A 20,312-nucleotide genomic window follows, 5' to 3' on the forward strand; every position below is an offset into this window, starting at 1 on the left:
GGCCTATATACAGTGGGGGAAATAAGTATTTGACCCCTTGCTGATTTTGCAGGTTTGCCCACTTACAAAGAATGCAAAAATCTACAATTTTAATCATATGTACATTCTAACAGTGAAAGACAGAATCCCAAAGAAAATTCCAGAAAATCACATCATATGAATTTATTAAAATTGATAACCATCTGATGAGGAAAAACAAGTATTTGACCCCCTGGACAAACAGCATGTTAATATTTTGTAGAAAAGCCATTATTGGCCAGCACAGATGTCAAACGGTTTTTATAGTTGGTGACAAGGTTTGGGCACATTTCGGCAGGGATGTTGGCCCTCCTCCCTGCAGACAGCCTCCAAATCATTCAGGTTCCGAGGTTGTCGCCTGGCAACTCGAATTTTAAGCTCCCTCCAAAGATTTTCAATCGGTTCAGGTCTGGAGACTGGCTAGGCCACTCCAGAACCTTGATGTGCTTCTTCTTCAGCCACTCTTTTGTTGCTTTGGCGGTGTGCTTAGGGTCGTTGTCGTGCTGAAACACCCATCCTCGACCCATCTTCAGCTCTCTCACTGAGGGAAGGAGATGTCGGTCCAGAATTCCACGATACATGGCCCGTCCATCCTCCCCTCAATACGATGGAGTTGTCCCGTCCCCTTGGCTGAAAAGCACCCCCAAAGCATGATGTTGCCACCACCATGCTTGACGGTGGGGATGGTGTTCTTTGGGTTGTACTCGGTGTTCTTTGCCCTCCAAACACGACGAGTTGAGTTGAGGCCAAAAAGTTCTATTTTGGTCTCATCTGACCACATCACCTTCTTCCAGGCCTCTTCTGAGTCGTCCAGGTGGTGAATGGCGAACTTCATGCGGGCCTGTACATGTTTCTTCTTGAGCAGGGGGGACCTTGCGTGCGCTGCAGGATTTCGATCCATGACGGCGTGGTGTGTTACCAACCGTTTCTTTTGTAACTGTGGTCCCAGCTGCCTTCAGTTGATTCATCAGTTCCCCCTTGTGGTTTTGGGATGATTCCTCACCGTTCGCATGATCAGGGACACCCCACGAGGCAAGATCTTGTGTGGAGGCCCAGACCGAGGGAGGTTGGCGGTGGTGTGGTGCTTCTTCCATTTCCTGATAACTGCACCGACAGTTGATCTTTTCTCTCCAAGTTGCTTTCCGATTCTCTTGTAGCCCATCCCAGCCTTGTGCAGATCAACAATCTTGTCCCTGATGTCCGTAGAAAGCTCTTTGGTCTTGCCCATGGTGGTGATCTTGGATGCTGGTTGTTTGGGTGTTGACAGGTGTCTTTTATACAGGTAACGAGGTGAGGCAGGTATATTTGATGTAGACAATTGGTTTGGATTGGGGCTGTGTCTTAAAGAAAGACTAACTGGCTTGTAGGAGCCAGAATACTTGCTGTTTGTCCAGGGGGTCAAATACTTGTTTTTCCTCATCAGATGGTTATCAATTTTAATAAATTCATATGATGAGATTTTCTGGAATTTTCTTTGGGATTCTGTCTTTCACTGTTAGAATGTACATATGATTACAATTGTAGATTTTTGCATTCTTTGTAAGTGGGCAAACCTGCAAAATCAGCAAGGGGTCAAATACTTATTTCCCCCACTGTAAAAGAGACTTCAGATACAGTATTAGGAGACCACTAAGGTCTATATAAAAGAGACTTCAGATACAGTATTAGGGGACCACTAAGGTCTATATAAAAGAGACTTCAGATACAGTATTAGGGGACCACTAAGGTCTATATAAAAGAGACTTCAGATACAGTATTAGGGGACCACTAAGGTCTATATAAAAGAGACTTCAGATACAATATTATGGGACCACTAAGGTCTATATAAAAGAGACTTCAAATACAGTATTAGGGGACCACTAAGGTCTATATAAAAGAGACTTCAGATACAGTATTAGGGGACCACTAAGGTCTATATAAAAGAGACTTCAGATACAGTATTAGGGGACAACTAAGGTCTATATAAAAGAGACTTCAGATACAGTATTAGGGGACCACTAAGGTCTATATAAAAGCATCCAAAGAGTGACCATGTCATGGGACCTTTAAAGGGGTTATAGAATGATTATATAGGGTATTTTACACTGTTCCTTAAGGTCTCCTAATGGGGTATGTAACATTGGTTGGGCTGAAAATTGCCCGGATGTTATTTTATTAGGCCCTTAACTACCCTGTGAATATGGCTCTATTTGGAACAAGAGCTTTTCTTCCAAATATGGTATGCTCATGAATATTCAGAATGAGCTACGGGCTATTTCGTTATTAAATTCACTTCTGAGACTTTTTTTTAGCGAGAAATCAACTATATAAAGCTCAAATATGGGCCGTTTTACAAAAATTTATGGCCAATGACAAATTTGGTAAGACTGTGTGTCGGAGCGGCCAGTGCTGCCTGTGTTGCTGCCTCGCTGCCCGGCCTGCCTTCCTTCACAGACCCTGGTCTGCTATGAGGAACTTGGAGCTCCGTCACGGCAGCCCACAGCACTCCATACCCGTGCAAAGTCACCGTTTTGGGGTTAATGGACCAAACGCTGCTGCCCTGACAGAGCTCCAGGGCCTGCAGCTCCCCTCTTCCTGCTAGCTAAATGGCCGTGTGTGAGAGTGATAGCGCGGTCAGCGAGCTTGTTACACCAGCAATCTCTTACCACAGTTCCAGTTAATCTTGGTTGGCTGTCGGCTGCCGGCATAACTAGAGTAGCTATATTTACAGTTAGCTTCATTTTCGGCGTAATTCGAGTATATTTACAGTTTGAATTTCGTCACGCCACGTATACAACATCTAACTAAATGTCTTATAAAGCTAACAACGGTGTCCGATTTCAAGTTAATGAATTTTGGTGAATTTCAGAGGAATTCTAAGAGGAGGCTAGCTAGCTCTAATTGATAGAGCTACATCCAGCCGCAGGCTCTATCAATGAGACTCGCGGACAAGCGGCGTTTATTTCCCCAATCGTTTGTTTAAATAACTCAACACATTATAATTACACACATTAAAAGATTAACTGAAACCTGTGGTTAGAGATTGCTGGCGTAACAAGTTCGCTAACCGTGCTCTCACTCACATACACCGGGCATTTAGCTAGCAGGAAGAGGGGAGCTGCAGGCCCTGGAGATCTGTCAGGGCAAAAACGGTGACTTTGCGCGGGTATGGAGTGCTGTGGGCTGCCAGCCGTAATGGAGCTCCAAGTTCCTCATAGCAGGCCGGGGTGTGTGAAGGAAGGCAGGCTGGGCGGCGAGACAGCAACACAGGCAGCACCAGCCGCTGAACTCCGACACACAGTCGGACAAAATTTGCAATTAGCCATCCATTTTCGTAAAACGGCCCATATTTGATTGATTGGTTGATTTCTCGCATAAAAAAGTTTCAAAAGTGAATTTTGTAATGGAATAGCAGAGATCTGCGTGACCATTCAGAAGACTACCTGATCTCAGGTCAGTTGTGTAGCCTATGTAAATGTTGGGGCGTGACCATTCTCTTAATACACCCATGGGCTGACAAAGGTTCCGGTTTTTGGGAGGTTGACGTCAACTTCCAGCTTTGTTGAGATTCGCCCGTTTTCAGCGGCAGTTTCAAAATATGAGATTTTCATAGTAAAGGGGTGTCAGTGGGATTTTGAGCTTCTATGTATATCCTATTTACCCACCGAACCGTTGTTATTAAACTATGACAGGGTAAAATCGGTTTTGCATTCTATCACCCCTTTAGCATTTTTCAATTTATATCTCCACAGTATTTTATATCTATCACATGCATTTTGTTCTTTTACACTGTCTCTAAGAGACCGGGGGAGATTTCTTGGCGAGTTCACCGTATTCTCGTTTTTGGGTCAAATGGCCTTTTGAATGGGAGTGATAGGGGCACTCTCATGCTAGTCTCAAAATAGCTATTTTTGAAATACTAAGAAGGCTCGACACAACATGAAAGTATGCTCGAAGTATCACCAGGAGCTCTACACCTTAACGCAAGCATCGACAACATTCTTTGTGTACCCAGAGTTTACTAAAGAAAGGTTTTGAACAACTCACCGCAGCTGTTGTTGTTTCCGGCCAATACCACCACGGCAGTCAAAACCAGTCAATATCCGAATGCGAATGAACAGACTCCATATGAGGCTCCTTTTTCAACTACACGTTCAATATCGTTTTTCAATAACGACAATACAACGACTTATCCGTGCATTTATATGGAACTAAGCTTTAAGAGCTTTCCGTCTTTACTCTCCTCCCTGTTACATTGCATTTGGAAATCGATTGTTTTTGACTGATAAAATGGCTGCGGCCGGAAACAACAGCTGCGGTGAGTTGCTCAAAAACTTACTTTTTAGTAAATCTGTGTACACGAAGAATGTTGTCAATGCTTTTGTTAAGGTGTAGAGCCCCTGGTGATACTTTGAGCACAGTTTCATGTTGTGTCGAGCCTTCTTAGTATTTCAAAAATAGCTATTTTTGAGACTAGCATAAAAGTGCCCCTAGCACTCCCATTCAAAAGGCCATTTGGCCCAAAAACGATGAATCTTAAAAGTGGCGCTTCGGTCCTAAATATGCTTTTAAACTAAAGTTTGACTCACGTACATTCACAAAAATACCCTAGGATGCATTTTGGCGAGAGTTACGCTTTAACTCTCAAAAATGTCAAGAACCTCTCCCGGGGTCTGAGCTTGTGGCGCTGGTCCGACCCGGCTCACGTGCAGTTGGAGCACGTGGGGTGACGTCAGTCCAGCGCTAAAGCAATGGAGCGGCTGACCGGTGTCAGACGTCCACAAACAGAGCTGGAGAACGGGTCGCTCATCGACCTATCGCAGGAACTCTATTCAGAGTCGTTCTGTCTTTAGTGCCGGCAGCCCCAACCGGTTGCGAACGGACCCCCCCCCTTGAGTGCAATACAGCTGGCTTGGTTGGGCAAACACCCCCGAAACTCCCCCAGAACACGATGCCACTCGCTCTGCTTCATCAGTTCAGCGTCTCAACAATCAAGTCCAGCTGAGAATGATCACTTACCAGGGTCTCTGACAGCAACAATATGGAACAGGTGGACCTTAGTCTCGCATTGCCAGACCTTTGGTGAACCTTATTAGTCTTTGATTAGTTGTCACAGTCCACACAGACAACTACCACCCAATGTTATTACAAAATCATATGAGACAAAGAAATGTAACTGTTGGGACCAGTAGTTGTGTTAAACCTGATTTTTAACCAAAAGGCCTCAGATTAAACTGACCTCTGGAGACAAGACACACATGTGGCACATGTGGACACAGACAAAGAGATCTTGGCCTAGCTGGAAAACCCACAGCCCTTTTCACCAAACTACGAGGAGAAGAGTCACAAAATGTCTCCAGGGAGGGGACTGCAGATAAGGTTTGCACCGTCCTGTAACTTTGATTCTCCTATTGGTTCAGCGGGACCATAAACACAGCATGGGGCTTTAAACTAAAAACCTCTGACACACAAATGTCTTCCATTGCAACCCCGTTGCTGCAGGGAGCGTGCAAGCGCTTGTGCAAAAATACTTCCACTTCTAGACAAAGAGGATTTTGTTCTGAAGGACACTACTGGATCCTGTAAAACGCGCACCTTGTGTTTCCAAAATTGCAGAAGAGAAAACGTTTCTCTACCAGAAAATCGGATAACAGTGGACACCGCTTTTCTTTTCCTCTCATCAAAGTCGACAAAGCTCCCCTCCTTCTGCCCTTTTTGGAGGGAAAGTTTCTCCGTGGCCGCTGACGAGTGACACAGACCCATTCTGTTTTTCCCTGGAAGCCTACGGACTGATGGACTACATACAGTAAGGCTTAGTGTTCTGGGCAGAGATAGAACATAATATGTTTATTAATGTGTAAAGGCTAATGTTGCCATTGTTTACCATTAATTTGATAGATTAATAAGCGCTGGTGAGCGTTTGATTTATTAATCTATGATTGTGACCGCTGACTCAAATCTAATTCTGTGAAAGCACCACTGATCAAGGTGCACGGTTAATATGTTGTGTTGAATTGCAGCTAGCTTGTTAAAATTGTAATTGCTACCTGCTAACTCCCCTTTCACAGAGTTTTATTTATTGCACTGAGTGAGATAATCAGGTTTTCCAAAGTGTCTCTTTTTTTAAAGGGGCTTTCTTTCCTCTTTCACTAACACACACACACACACACACACGCCCAAGTGAACAGCTAGCCAACAGCGAGTCTTGTATGTCGAATAGCTACACAGCTAGCACATAGCGAAGTAGCTAGTGTGTCCCTCTTTTTCAGCAACACGTTAGTTTGAGAGCTAAGTGACTAGCTTAGTCACGTTGTGTTGCAACGCAGCCCACTACTGCCCTTTTGAGGCTAAATAGCGTTTGTGCAGCTACCACCTAGCTTAACGGCTAGCTAACAGCTAATCTGGGACGTAGCCTAGCAACCCCTGGGTTTCGTCATGATAAAACATCTTTGAAAATTTGCCAATGATTGAATCTGTACACCTACGAATTCCCAACAGTAACAAATCCTCACATTTGACAAGCTGGAACCTATAAAAATTAGGCATTATTGCCTGAAAAATGACAAAAATGACTAATCCATCATCAAAATAGTTGCCAATTATTATTCTGTTGATTGACTAATAATTTCGGCACTAAATAGCTAGCTTGCTTTCATCATACAGTAAAGGCCAAAAGTTTGGACACACCTTCTGATTCAATGAGAGATGTGTCTGCTGCTAGAACTCTGTGTGGCATTCATCTGGTCTCTAATCTGAGCTGCTGTTAACTTGCGATTTCTGAGGCTGGTGACTCGGATTAACTGGTGACTCTTGGTCTTCCTTTCCTGGGGCGGTCCTCATGTGAGCCAGTTTTGTTGTAGCGCTTGATGGTTTTTGCGACTGCACTTGGGGACACATTCAAAGTTTTCGCAATTTTCCGGACTGACTGACCTTCATTTGTTAAAGTAATGATGGCCACTCGTTTCTCTTTACTTAGCTGATTGGTTCTTGCCATAATATGAATTCTAACAGTTGTCCAATAGGGTTGTCGGCTGTGTATCAACCTGACTTCTGCACAACACAACTGATGGTCCCAACACCATTAATAAGGGAAAAAGAGAACACCAAGGGTTTGCAGCGCTATCAAAAAAGCAAAGGGTGGCTACTTTGAGGAATCTAAAATATAAGACATGTTTTCAGTTATTTCTTGTTAAGTACATAATTCCATGTGCTCATTCATAGTTTTGATGCCTTCAGTGAGAAACTACAATGTAAATAGTCAAGAAAATAAAGAAAACGCATTGAATGAGAAGGTGTGTCCAAACTTTTGGCCTGTACTATACTTCAAGTCCTACTTGTAGGCCTACAGGCCAGAACGTTCGCTATGCCGTGCCACAGACGGTAGGTTTTGGAGCTTTTAATGGGTGACACAGCGACACCTGCTGGGCAGTTTTCCTAATTTTCTCAGATTTAGACAATTCTAAGCATTATTCAATTTTGGAAGATTTAAAGCTATAGTGCGTAATTTCTGTCACCCCCATGAGGAATTTTAAGTTATGTCGGCACGTCCACGATACAAACCTTCCTAGAAGAAACATGTAGGACTCTTCTGCGCAGGAAAGTCACCGTACGCAGTTGTGTGGAGCGGATAGCCTTAATTAGCTTTGTAGCAACTCATTTGGTAATTGCTTGAATGTAACGGTCGTTTAAAATAAAAAAAATATAAATAAAGACTTAAAAAAAAAAAATCTGAATTATGAGACAAAAAGTCTTAAAAAACAAAACAAAAAAAATGTATTCAGAATTCTGACTTTAAACTCAGAAATTTTTTCACAGGTGGCCCTAATCCTCTTCCATATGACTGTTAACCTGAGTTCTGATCCATACTGTTAACCTGTTCACATTCAGGGCATTGTGTATACTCTCGAGGACTCCGTAGGTCTTGGACCCCTTCTTCTTCTTCATTTAATGGCAGGCTACAAACCAACTTTTAGGTGTATGCAGGCTTGTGGACACCTAAATAACTGCTTGCAGTTCTAGTTTGGATTTGCATTTATTGTTATATATATTTGCACTAGGCTATATATATTTGCACTCTTTCCTACTTTGTACTGCAACAATTTCCCTCAGGATGAATAAAGTTCTATCTTATCTTATAATTTGATTGAAGAGGAAACTACAGTTCTTATAGATTGATATGGTTTATTTCCACGCACTTATTCCCTTTGTCTATCCTATCATTAGTAAAATACAACAAATTAGACGCAGTATTTAGAAAATAGGCATCATGTCAAACATGTAAATCTGCACACTGCTCATTAAAATTAAAACATTGTACCAAATGTTTCTTCCAAAAAAATATGCACACAACATGGCTGTTCTCAAATAACATACAACATAATCAGTTAGTAATAGCATTCCCTGGTGTCAGCACGACACAACTCCATATGATCATAACATCCAGCCGTAAAGCTTCACGTGTAACAAACTTAAACCTGCAATAACAAGTTATGAATGCAACATTGACACATCATCACCTTTTAAGTTGATGTGATGAACTTCTTAGCAAACTTCCTTACTTCCACATCCAGCAGACACAGAACATGATCATTCACTTGGAGCAGTGTCTCTGTCCACCTGATGAATGATATTCCAATAGTCACGCTCTTGTTAGTTGTTATTGGTCTCCACCAACTCCTGAGGAAAAAGGTCTGGCTGCCAAATCCTCCACCTTGTTCACCAGCTAGTTTCTAACAGTCTGTCTGTGTGTGTTTGGTGCTGAGCACTCTGAAATCAGCTGCCTGCTGGGGCAAACAGACGCTATGAGAGCCGCGAGAGTAAAAAAACCAAAAAAAAACAAATGCAGGTCGGACAGCTAAACAATGAGCTAAAACTCACCATGAAGCTCTGTAAAGCTGAGGGCAGCTGCAGATTCAGCTGATAATTCTGTCGGTTAATCACTAGGAACCTCTCACATTGTCATCCATCCATTATTATTATTACAGAATGGATTATATGTCTATAGAGTTAATGTTTGATTGAAATGCTGTTTGAATCTACATAAAAACAAACCTCTAATACAATAGCGTAAGAAGATGCTCCCCTGGTGGTGTTACAGCTCTCAAAAGTGACCCCATGTTCCAAAGGTTTGTGCCAGCTCACTGCTCAACTTATCAATAAGTTTCAACACAGTTTACAGTGTGTCTATACCACTTGGCTGGACAGGTCTGAGATCAGTCTAAGCAGGAATAATCAACAGTATCACGTAGGAAATTATCTAAATGAAAGATTTTATCATAGCAATACTATTGGCTGGATTGCATGTAGAAAATTAAAAAATAGATAATGTAATCAAACCAAGACATTGGATTCCCCTGAAACATAAACCTTTACAAATCACAGTAACTCTTACTACAGGAAGTGTGTGATATTTAATACCTTCTTTTTGATACCATAGAAACAGACAATAAATCTGATTAGCTGGAGGCTGCTGACGTTCATCTGGGCATTATTTTAGTGGCCATGACATACGTGGGATAAAACACACTAGGAGACAGACTCCTAACATTGGTTAGGAGTCTGTCTCTGACTGCTTCTCTACATGAAGAACTGAGCCAGCAGGTTGGCCATGCCCAACAGGACCAGGAAACTGTGGAAGATGGCTGACGGCCAGCGGAGCAGCCCCTGCCTTCTCAGGGAGATCATGTGGACTAAGGCAGGGAAGACAAACACTAGAGCCAAGCCACATGTCGCTCCAGAAAACCTGCACGGAGACGGAGTTAACATCAGTACAGTTTATGTCGGATTTATTTACATAGTACAGTTTCACAACAGGTAAACTAGTGCATTTAACTTATGACTTAATTTGCATCCTAAAGACAGCCCTAAAAAATGAAATGCAAAGTCTGTAAGGCTGCGTTCACACAGCCTGTGTTTGAGCTGTGGTTTGAGGCGGTGTGAGTCCCGTAAAGGAAACAGGAAACATCACTGCCTCCATCTCTGCCACGAGAAAGTTTAAATACACCAAACACAAGCTCTGAACGGCCCAGGACTTTGGGTTATAGCTGAATGTTTCCTGCAACAATAAAGTTCTCGCTCTGTCTCACTCGTCTCTTTTCTTTCTCTAACGCTCCTGTGAAATAAAGCTGCCTTCAAGTGTGGTCGGAAACGTTGAAATCTATAAACGATCTGACGGAAAACAGTAATTGTGAAATATAAAGTCTACTAGTGCTTTGTTGGGGGGTTTAGGAACATAACAGGACGTCGCACAAATCGGCCGTTTCATTGACACCCCCCCACACACACAACCCTGCAGCAAATCGCTGGATCACTTATTTTGGTGTGAACGCACACTAAGGTAGAATTAACAATTACAATTAATGAATCATTGGCTTTCATACAGTATATGTGAATAAGGAAGTTAAAACATACCTTATGATGGATCCAATATTGGGATAGAACTTGGCCATCAGGACACCAGCTCCAACTATTACGATGTTCAGTGCCACAACGTGGAGGAAACTAAAGAGAGACAACGTGAAATTATAAGATATGCTGAAAGACTGAAAACTTACTGCACAGGAGACTACAACAAACTGCTACAGAGTTCATCCGTATTCATCCTTTGTTGCTGATGTCATTTCTGTTTTGTAAATTCTAATTCTTTTTCGTTTTTTTGCTATCCTGTTTGTTTAATATCTAAGACTTAAAATGTAAAGCACTTTGCAAATTCTGTTTTTAAAAGTGCTATATAAATTAATATTTAATCATTTGGATAACTCTTCTTCAACTTCAAAAACGCAATAATTGATTGCATTCAACCTCATCATGAAAAATATTGTCACAATAAAAAAATGTTCATCATACAATTATCACAAATAATAAAATAATAAATATCACACATGAATGTCAGAATAGCAAAACATGTAATGACAAATCTAGTGATTTGACTGGTAAATATTTCTAACTATAACAATATATCTCCTTAAATCTGTAACATTTTTGACAGTGCAAAAATATCTAAATACTTAAACTTGACTTTCTGTAAGGAACAAGGTAAAAAAAAGTGCTTACTCCACAAAAGCATAATTGCACACGCCTGTGACATATTCGCACCGTAAAAGGTTGTTAGCAAGCAGTTGCCGATTTACACATGCAGCAGACACGCAGTAACATTATTATTCAATTGGAGTAGACTCTGCTAAATGCTGCACTGTGTTCCCCAGCTCGTGTCTAAATGACTACGTTTACATGCACATAATATTCAGTTTTTTGCCCTTATTCCGAAAAAGACAATATGCAGACAAAGCTGTTTCCATGGCTAATGAAAGTGAATATTCCACTAATATTCCCGTTTACATGCAGCCGCCCAAAACAGGACGTTTCAAAGTTTTCCAGCGGCGGTGGACTTGTTTGACCGTGTGAACCAGCTTCTTGAAAAGGTCGCCTCATATCCTAAAACCTGTTGATATCAAAGTCTTTGATAATGTTTAAAAGTAGCTGCGTTTGTCCTTCTTTTCTTTTGGCCGTGCATCTCTGCCGCAGCCCTGCAAACTGCTGGCTGGTTTGTTTACTGTAACCATAGCAACGCACAGAGCTGTCCGTAAGCCATAAACAGGCTGCAAACTGCGGTAAAAAAAACCTGACTGAGACACATATTCTGAATGCGCTGCATGTCCAAAGAATGCCTCTAAAACTAGAATAATACCGGCGTATCACACATGTCTTAATTCAGAAAAAGGCCTTATTCTGAATATTCAAACGGAGGGCCCTATCTTGCACCCAGCGCGGTGCAGCGCAAAGCCAGTCTTTACTAGTTTAAGACCGACGCAGTTGTCAGTTTCCCGTCCAGCGCCTACGTCGTTTAAACAGCAAATGCACCTGCACCCATCTGTGGCCCATGGGTGTGCTGGTCTTACAGCGAGGTGTGTTCAGGTGCATTCTGGGCGTGCTGGTCTTAAAGGGAGGTGTGTTCAGGTGCATTCTGGGCGTGCTGGTCTTACAGGGAGGTGTGTTCAGGTGCATTCTGGGCGTATTGCTATCTTGAGCGGAGCAGCGGAAAGTGACGGCACCATTGCAGACGTGTATAAAGTACTAGAGACCCATACTTGAGTAAAAGTACAAGTGCTCTATCAAAAAAGTGACTTGAGTAGAAGTAGAAGTGCTCTTTAAGCATCACACTTAAGTAGAAGTACTAAAGTATTCAACATTTGTACTTAAGTATTGCAAGTAGTTTATTTTAAAATGTACTACTCAAGTACTGAAAGTAAAAGTACAAGTATTGTGTTATTTAGTTTAAAGAAAGCAGTCAGAAGTTTGAATATCACATTGTTTATATTATTTCAAATGTTTTGCTTAAAGGACACTGTAGCTAGCCTGACAAGCCAGACTCACATCCAGATGTAGGGTCTGGGAACTCATCATTGACGGAGCTCAATCCGAGGGACGGGATAAATGGTTGTCTTTCAAATTCCCTCTGCACGTAATAGGATAGCGCTACAACCAGGCAGAGCAACAAAGAAGGAAGAGAAGCTAGTTGATAGATTCAACTTTAAACTTTTACCATATCCGGTCGGCAAAACTCTGAACACATCTTCCTTTTTTAAGAATGACTTCAGTGGCATTCTTTGTTCTTTTCTCAAAAGAAAAGCTGAACTCCAAGTCTTCCAGAAGACCACTGTTCACCAGCAGCAGCAGCCATAAGCCCCGCCCACCGACTCTATACACGATGTGATTGGCCTGACCAGAGTTTGGTTTTTCCAGCTCGCAAGCCAACAGAGAGTGCCTAGACCCCCCTAGCTGCAAATTAAATTTGCTGCCACTAGGGTGCATCTAGATTTCTAGGCTACACTGTAGCCAAAGGAATTAACAAATATTATATATATTATATTAAAAATAACAAATATTAACAAATACTGAAATAAAATGTATAATTATCACACTGTGCAAGTAAAATGAACATCCTCTCCAGCACAGAAACGATTAAAGCCCCAAAAAACGTATCACACACTAGCTATTAACATGTGTGATGAACAGGAAACATTCAGATAAACTAGATCAGCTTCACATCACAGGGTCAAACATCCAGATAAACTAGATCAGCTTCACATCACAGGGTCAAACGGTTAACATTCAGGACTCACTGCAGACTGAAACAACTCAGGAATAGCTTAATCTGCTGCAACAATAGCTAAATAGAAAGAGAACAAACTTACATCGTCTCTGACTTCTGAACGGGCAACCCTAATGAAAAGAAACGTGACGCGATCTCGGGGATTTCTTACGTAAATTACATAATTAGTATGTAACTAACGTAGCCGTAAATACACTCACTGTAACCGACAGTCTCCGTAGCGTGAGGAATTTACAACAGTAATGAGTAACAATGCAGCACATAAAAAATGTATCGGAGTAAAAGTATTAAACTCCTCGAAAATATGTACTCAAGTAAAAGTGGAAGTAGGCGAAAAAAAGAATACTCCAGTAGAGTACAGATACAGCTGTTTAGTACTTAAGTAGAGTAGTAAAGTAGTTCTACTTCGTTACTATACAGATCTGCACCATTGACCAACAAAAACCTGGTCTAAAGTCAGTAACGCAGCATTTCATTGTTATTTTAACAGCAAATTAGTAAAATGCTCCTAGGTTCCCAGCCTCTATAAGAAATATTATTAGTTGGGCTATATTAAATACACCTGAATGTGAAATAGTCCAGCAGCTGTTTGGCAACATAAGGAAGACAAAGGAGCATTCAGACACATCTGTGACAAATGCTTGTAAGATGCACTCTGGCCAGAAACATGCAGTATATTTATTTAAAAAAAAGGCGCCAAAAGCGTATGTGAGGGAGGAGACATAAGTTAGACTGATTGCAGATTACACTGAGCTTCAAACAAATGTCAAGATGCAGATTTGTGTGGAATATTGCCTGTGCTTTCATGTAAATCTGCTGTAAATATTTGGAGGATCAGTTACTGTATGCATTAGACACAGCTAGTCTCAGAATGAATAATGTACTACTTAAATGGATAGAGAGGTAACAAAATTGCCATTCAGTCTAAATTTAAGGCTAGTATATATATATATATATATATATATATATATATATATATATATATATATATATATATATATTTCACGCTACTTTAAGATGTTTGTTAAAATGTAAACACATTGTCGTAAAAAAAGAAGAAGTTATTATTGTCATTAGGCTGCTGTGCAGGTCTGCTTCCACAGAAACAACAACTTCAACAATAATATCCTTCAGTGCTACCTGGGGTAATGATTGCCAAAGATCTGGCCCATCACCTGGACCCGCACCAAGTATCCCAGCAGGGGGTAGACTGTGATCATCTGGAACAACAGGAAGGCCCGAGCCACAAACACCAACACATCACTGGTGGGGAAGTTATCTAAGAAGTTCTGTAGGAGAGAAGAAAGCAGTGGAGGGCTTTATTTGACAAATCTGTAGGGAAGCTATTCACGGTCGATCATAATATGAATTTAAAGCAATATCTGTAACTGTTTTTTTTTTGTAGCAGTTTGTAGTGATTCTCCAATCCATATAACCAAATGTGTTCTTATGATGACCCTAAGAACTATGCAGAGACAAACATTTGGCTTTCCATTCATATGAACAAAAGAAGCATTTTTTTCACATTTCCTGAAAATTAGAGACCACTCTTTGAACCATGTGGATTTAAAATCTTCACAACGCTAAACTTTCTGCTCTCATGCTCCTTACCCTAAAAATGTTACGTACTGTTCCTTTGTTAACAACACTACATTATCATACATGCTAAATTAAATTGCTGAAAAGTCAATTTCATCCAAAGGTAATTAAATGTAAAATTATGGCAAACGTTTAAACTACTACTTTGTCAATAATCAAACTTTAGAGGTCAACTTTAGAGGTTTTAAGTGAGTATCTGGATCCAGATGTATATCAAAGACACAGGTAGAAAATTATGCCGATTTAAGAAAATACGCAATCATTTTTAAGAAAATGTTAATCTCACCGGCTCAATGCAGTCCTTGGAGAGAGCAGGTGAGGGAAAGGCAGCAAAGATCAACACTCCCACATACAGATAGGTCAGCCCTACTAGAAGATAAGCCACAGACAGGTCCCGCACCTGAAAACACCAAAACACATTCACCTCAGGCTCAACATCACTTTACTTACTGAGTTTTCGGAGGTCAATAAACCATGTTGTGACTATATGTAGCTCAAGGGCACCTCGGCAGTGCCCAGGAAGTGAACTGGCATGTCTCCAGCTACCAGTCCACACTCCGTACATTGGTCCGTACGGGGACTTGAACCTGCAACCCTCCAAATCCCAATCCAACTCCCCACGGACTGAGCTACTGCCACCCCCAATATATGATATATGGTATTTATTTGAAGACTCTTTTTTTTCCTGTTTCTGAATTGGACATTAAAAAGGCGCTGACTTAAACTCACATAATTCACTCAGAATGATAACAAGAAACAACCAGTGAGACTGAACTGTGCTATCTGAAGAAAGTCATCAGATCAGACACCAGATTAGTACAGCACAATGCATGTGTTTGTAGTGTGTGAAGCTGGGCAGGAGCATGGGTGAATGAGGCTCACATTGTTCTCTTGGTGTTTGTTGTTCTTCATTAACGTGACGATGCAGTTATGAATGAAGAAGGCCAGCGTGAGGACACCAGTGAACTGAGGGAAGAGCAGTCTGAACTCTGAAAGAACCAAGAACAAGACAGAAATTATACATTTGCTACTTTACAGAATCAAAAAAAAAAAATCTTAATCTACATAAGTGCTCCCCCAGTGGTTGCAAAGTGTGGTAGAACAGGTACACTCTCATTGTAAGTATTTTTTATTAGATATTGTTTTGTGAAGTTTAATCCTTGTAATGTCGGTCATATATGTCATAATTAATTATAATCAAGAAATCAGATAAATGTAACCTCACTATGTAATTATACTTTGGGATCCAGATCCTTTCCAGGCCCCATACATATATTCACTTTTCTTTCTAAAGTAACATACATTTAGCAGGATTCACTCTCAATCATGTCTCAATATGGGTGTTTATTCAATACAATGTTTTAGTTTGTGTATAATGTTTAAGCACAATTTAGGCCCAGCAGTCTCAGAGACAAGACTTTGTCCTCTGTGTCAGAGAGACAGAAAGTGCAGGTTAGTTGAACAATGATAAAGTTAGGGAGATGTGAGTGAGCTCACGTAGGGAAGTTAGCCTAGCAAGGGGTATCCTGTCACTGGGCGGAGGGGTTTCTCTTTGAGAAAAAGCTGACAAATTATGATCAATTAAAAACTGTAAAAACTCACTTGTGCATTGCTATGTTCCAAGGTAATATGATCAGCGACACAGAAATTATAAAGATAGTTCAACATGTATAGTGTCTTCCATTTGACTAATGCTAATATAATTAATAAGTAATACAATAATCAGTTATAAATATAATGTTTTGATTGGACACCAGGAAATGGTGAGCACCCATAATCTCCAGAAATAGCTGAAATGATGAAAAAAAAGACAAATTTTTACAAGATGACATAAATAGCCCTATTTGGAAATACTAAATCATTCTCAACTACTGGGGTGATTTTGTAGTGGGATGCATAGAAAATAAAATGAAATGAAAAAGGAAATTTTCTTATGTCAACCAGTCTTTGATGAACTTCAATGCTTTACAAAAACCAAAGCAAGTAAGTGCTGTGACTAGGGATGGGCATGATTAATCGACGATCGATAATTGATCATTAAGAATTTCGTCGATCACGTTAATTTGTTTTCAATAACTAATGCAGGTTGCGTAACGTAGTGCGAGTCTTGAAGCAACGAAATGAATTTCACTGTGTGGCAGCAATTAAACATTTTACCACCCGGGGCACCGTAGGCTACTCAGTTACCTGCAAGTTTCTGTTTTGATTTCAAAAGTAATCATGAAGAGGTCACGGTGAAGTGTGGCGTGGGACCATTTTGATTTAAAAAATGACTTAGTTCACTGCAAACACCGCAATGCCGTGTATAAGTACAGCACGGCCACGACTCAAATTATGTACCACTTAAACAAAGTACATCCTAACCTGGTTAATGTCGGTGGCGGTGCATCCTGCTCTCAGTCTCAACCTAGCATCGCGTCGGCCTTAGCACGGAGGAGCTACGATGCACATCAAGCAGAGAAAATTACCCAAGGGATCTGCAAGTTCATTGAGATGGATATGCTGCCTTTAAGTATTGTTGAGGGCAAAGGTTTTCGACAACTTATAAATTTATTGGAACCAGCATTCCGTCACGACGTACAATCACCAGACTGGTAGACACTCACTACGAAGAAAGGAAGCAGGAGCTGTTAAAAGAATTGAGCACAGCTAACAGAGTTGCTCTAACTACAGACAGCTGGACTGCTTTAACAGCTGAGAGCTACATCACCTGCCACTACATCAGTGATGACTGGCACATAAACTCAGCGGTCCTGCTCACAGAAAGCCTGCCAGGCCGGCATACCGCTGACCACCTGACTGAGAAAATGAATGGAGCTGTAGAGCAGTGGGGACTTGAAGACCGAGTTATTGCATGCGTTCACGACAACGCGGCCAATATTGTTGCTGCCAACAGTCCCATCAGAGTGCCCTGGATTTCCGTTACCTGCTTTGCACACACCCTCCAGTTGGCCATACACGGCGGATTTGCACCGTATCTATATCGGGTAATATCTGCGGCTAGTAAACTCGTTAGCCACTTTAACCACAGCACTGCAGCAACCAAAGCGCTACAAAAGAAACCGGAGCAAATGGGCCTCGCAACTCACCGGCTTATCCAGTCGTGTAAAATACAGTGGAACTCCGTGTGCGAGATGTTTGAACGGCTAATGGAGCAGCGGTGGGCTGTTGTTGCTGTGCTGTCGGACCGAACCGTGATCAAGCTTCAAGATGCCAGGATCCTGGAGATGAAGGAGGAGTACTGGCAGCTGATCGAAGACACACAGCCTGTGTTGTCTGCACTTAAATGTGCCACCACGGTTATGTCTGCAGAGCAACACTTATCCCATCACCTTCGGCCTCATCAATATCCACCTCATGCGCAGTGAAGGTGATGGGCCCAGACTCACCGAATTCAAGAAAAAAGTGCGTTCTTCCCTCATCAAGCAAATGAATGTAAGCTAAACTTGTTTTTTTATCTTAGTTTACATGATATACCCAATTACATGCATACTTGACTGTTATTTGTGTTTTTTCTGATTATTGATTCCCCCATCATATATTTATTTATACAGGTTGAGTCTGGTGATGATTTGTGTCATTCGCCACCATGATCTCATCAATGCTGGACCCTCGTCACAAACACCTGCGCTTTCTTTATTTATTTATTTTTTTTAAACCTTTATTTATCCAGGTAAACTGTTTGAGAACAACTTCTCATTTACAAACATGACCTGGCCAAGAGGCTACAGAAATAAATGGTAACATACTCCACAACTATACATATACATGTCATACACATAACACACAGAACAAGCAATTAAAAAATAAAAAAAGACAGCAAAGAAAAAAAATTAAAATAAAATGCTTAAGTATATGTGTATAAATATGATTCATGTTTATCAACAGGAACAGGAATCGACTATGTTGTTTTGTAGGTTAAGCTTAAAGGTGGAAATTGGGATTAGAGACGTAAGTTTCAGAGTATTTTGTAGTGTGTTCCAATCATGTATTGCTGCAAAGCGGAAAGCATTGCGTCCAAAGGTAGTAGAAGTAGGGGGGGTACTAAACTTAATAAAATTACTTGATCTTGTATAATGGGTGTTATGAGCAACATGAAAAAAAGATGACAGATAGAGAGGTGTCTTGCCCAGTATTGTCTTGTATATGAAGCAAAACCAATGATGGAGCCGCCGTGTATGAAGGGAGGGCCAGCCCACCAGTTTATACAAATCACAGTGATGAGTATGAAAAGGTGCGTTAGTGGCGAAACGGATGGCTGAATGATAGAGTGTATCAAGTTTTTTTAGGACTGTATTTGGTGCTATTCTGTAAATAGTATCGCCATAGTCCAAAATTGGCCATACTGTCATCTTAACAAGGATGCATTTGGTAGCATGAGTAAAGGAAGCTTTATTGTGGAAAATAAAAGCTAGTCTAGCTTTAACTTTAGTTTGAAGGTTCTTGATGTGTGTAATAAATGACAAAGATGAATCCAACCAGATACCTAGATATTTATATGTTTCGACATACTCTATAGCCATACCGTTCATGCAGGTAATTGTAGGTGGAGTCTCAGTAACAGGTTTTCAGCTAAAAATTATACATTTTGTCTTACTAGTATTAATACAGAGGTGAAGGTTATCAAAGAACTGTTCTATCGAGGTGAAGCTTAATTTAAGATTGGAAGCTGCAGAGGTGAGAGAAGAACCAACTGAGTACAAAATGGTGTAATCTGTATAAAGGTGAATTCGTGAGGTGCCAGCAGCTCTGGCTATGTCATTAATGTAAATAGAAAAAAGGATTGGGCCCAAGATGGAGCCTTGAGGCACCCCTTTAAAGATGGTAAGTGGATCTGACATGATGGTTTCAGCCTTCAATTGCTGAACACGGTTACACCAACACAGAGACTGGCTGCTAATGCAGTGGAGGTAGGGCGGCTATCCCACAGGCTCAGGGAGACGAGGCTGCGCTGTCTGACACGGACGAGGGAAGCGCAAACACTGGAGTGGCGGCCTCCCATTCCTCTGCTATGGCACAACTCCTTGGGGAGCACTATATCACTCAATGCGAGGCTGGCATCGAAGCAGAACTTCAGAACTTTCTGAGGGAGACTCCCCTACCCCTGGATTGCACCTCCACAGACTGGTGGAAAATGAACGGAATAAGGTTCCCCGGGCTGGCCAAGTTAGCCCGGCAACGTCAGTCCCCTCAGAGCGGGTGTTTTCGGCGGCTAGACCGGCGGTCACCAGGTTGCCGTCACGTCTGACCCCAGATCATGTCAACATACTTATCTTTCTCAACAAAAATCTGTAGACTGGTGCAGAAGTTGTATGTGAGTTACTAGTTATGTTTTATGAGGCTTTGTTAAGTAGACTAATTCATTATTTATTCATTGTTTGTCTATAATGGAATGGCCTTTCAAGATGGCGCCAGTGTGTGTGGCAAGCTATCTGGTGCGGGGCAAATTGTTTGTGATTTTACTGTTTGTGTCACTGCTTATACAATGTATTGACTCTCTGCTGGTTTATGATCGCCAAACGCTGCTTGATTACCGCATTGGAGAAGTCGCCCTAGTCTGACTGGGGTGGTCAACAAACTTTTCTCCCTCCCTTCCTGCTGAACA

At 41.4% G+C, this 20,312-nt stretch overlaps 1 protein-coding gene across 4 annotated transcripts in view; it reads right to left on the reverse strand.

The window, feature by feature from the left end:
- Positions 1-9,388: 9,388 nt before the first annotated feature.
- The window catches only part of slc38a9 (solute carrier family 38 member 9), a 50,086-nt gene continuing 39,162 nt past the window's right edge, over positions 9,389-20,312 (reverse strand). For all 4 annotated transcript variants that reach the window (XM_028602066.1, XM_028602067.1, XM_028602063.1 and 1 more), the window contains 5 exons: positions 15,590-15,696; positions 14,994-15,107; positions 14,249-14,397; positions 10,408-10,497; positions 9,389-9,739 (listed from right to left, as the gene is read on the reverse strand). In XM_028602066.1, coding sequence (XP_028457867.1) covers positions 9,574-9,739; positions 10,408-10,497; positions 14,249-14,397; positions 14,994-15,107; positions 15,590-15,696 — 626 coding nt within the window. In that variant the 3' untranslated portion in view covers positions 9,389-9,573. The remainder of the gene's footprint in view (positions 9,740-10,407; positions 10,498-14,248; positions 14,398-14,993; positions 15,108-15,589; positions 15,697-20,312) is intronic.

This window comes from Perca flavescens, chromosome 16, assembly GCF_004354835.1.
Source record: "Perca flavescens isolate YP-PL-M2 chromosome 16, PFLA_1.0, whole genome shotgun sequence".
NCBI lineage: Eukaryota > Metazoa > Chordata > Actinopteri > Perciformes > Percidae > Perca > Perca flavescens.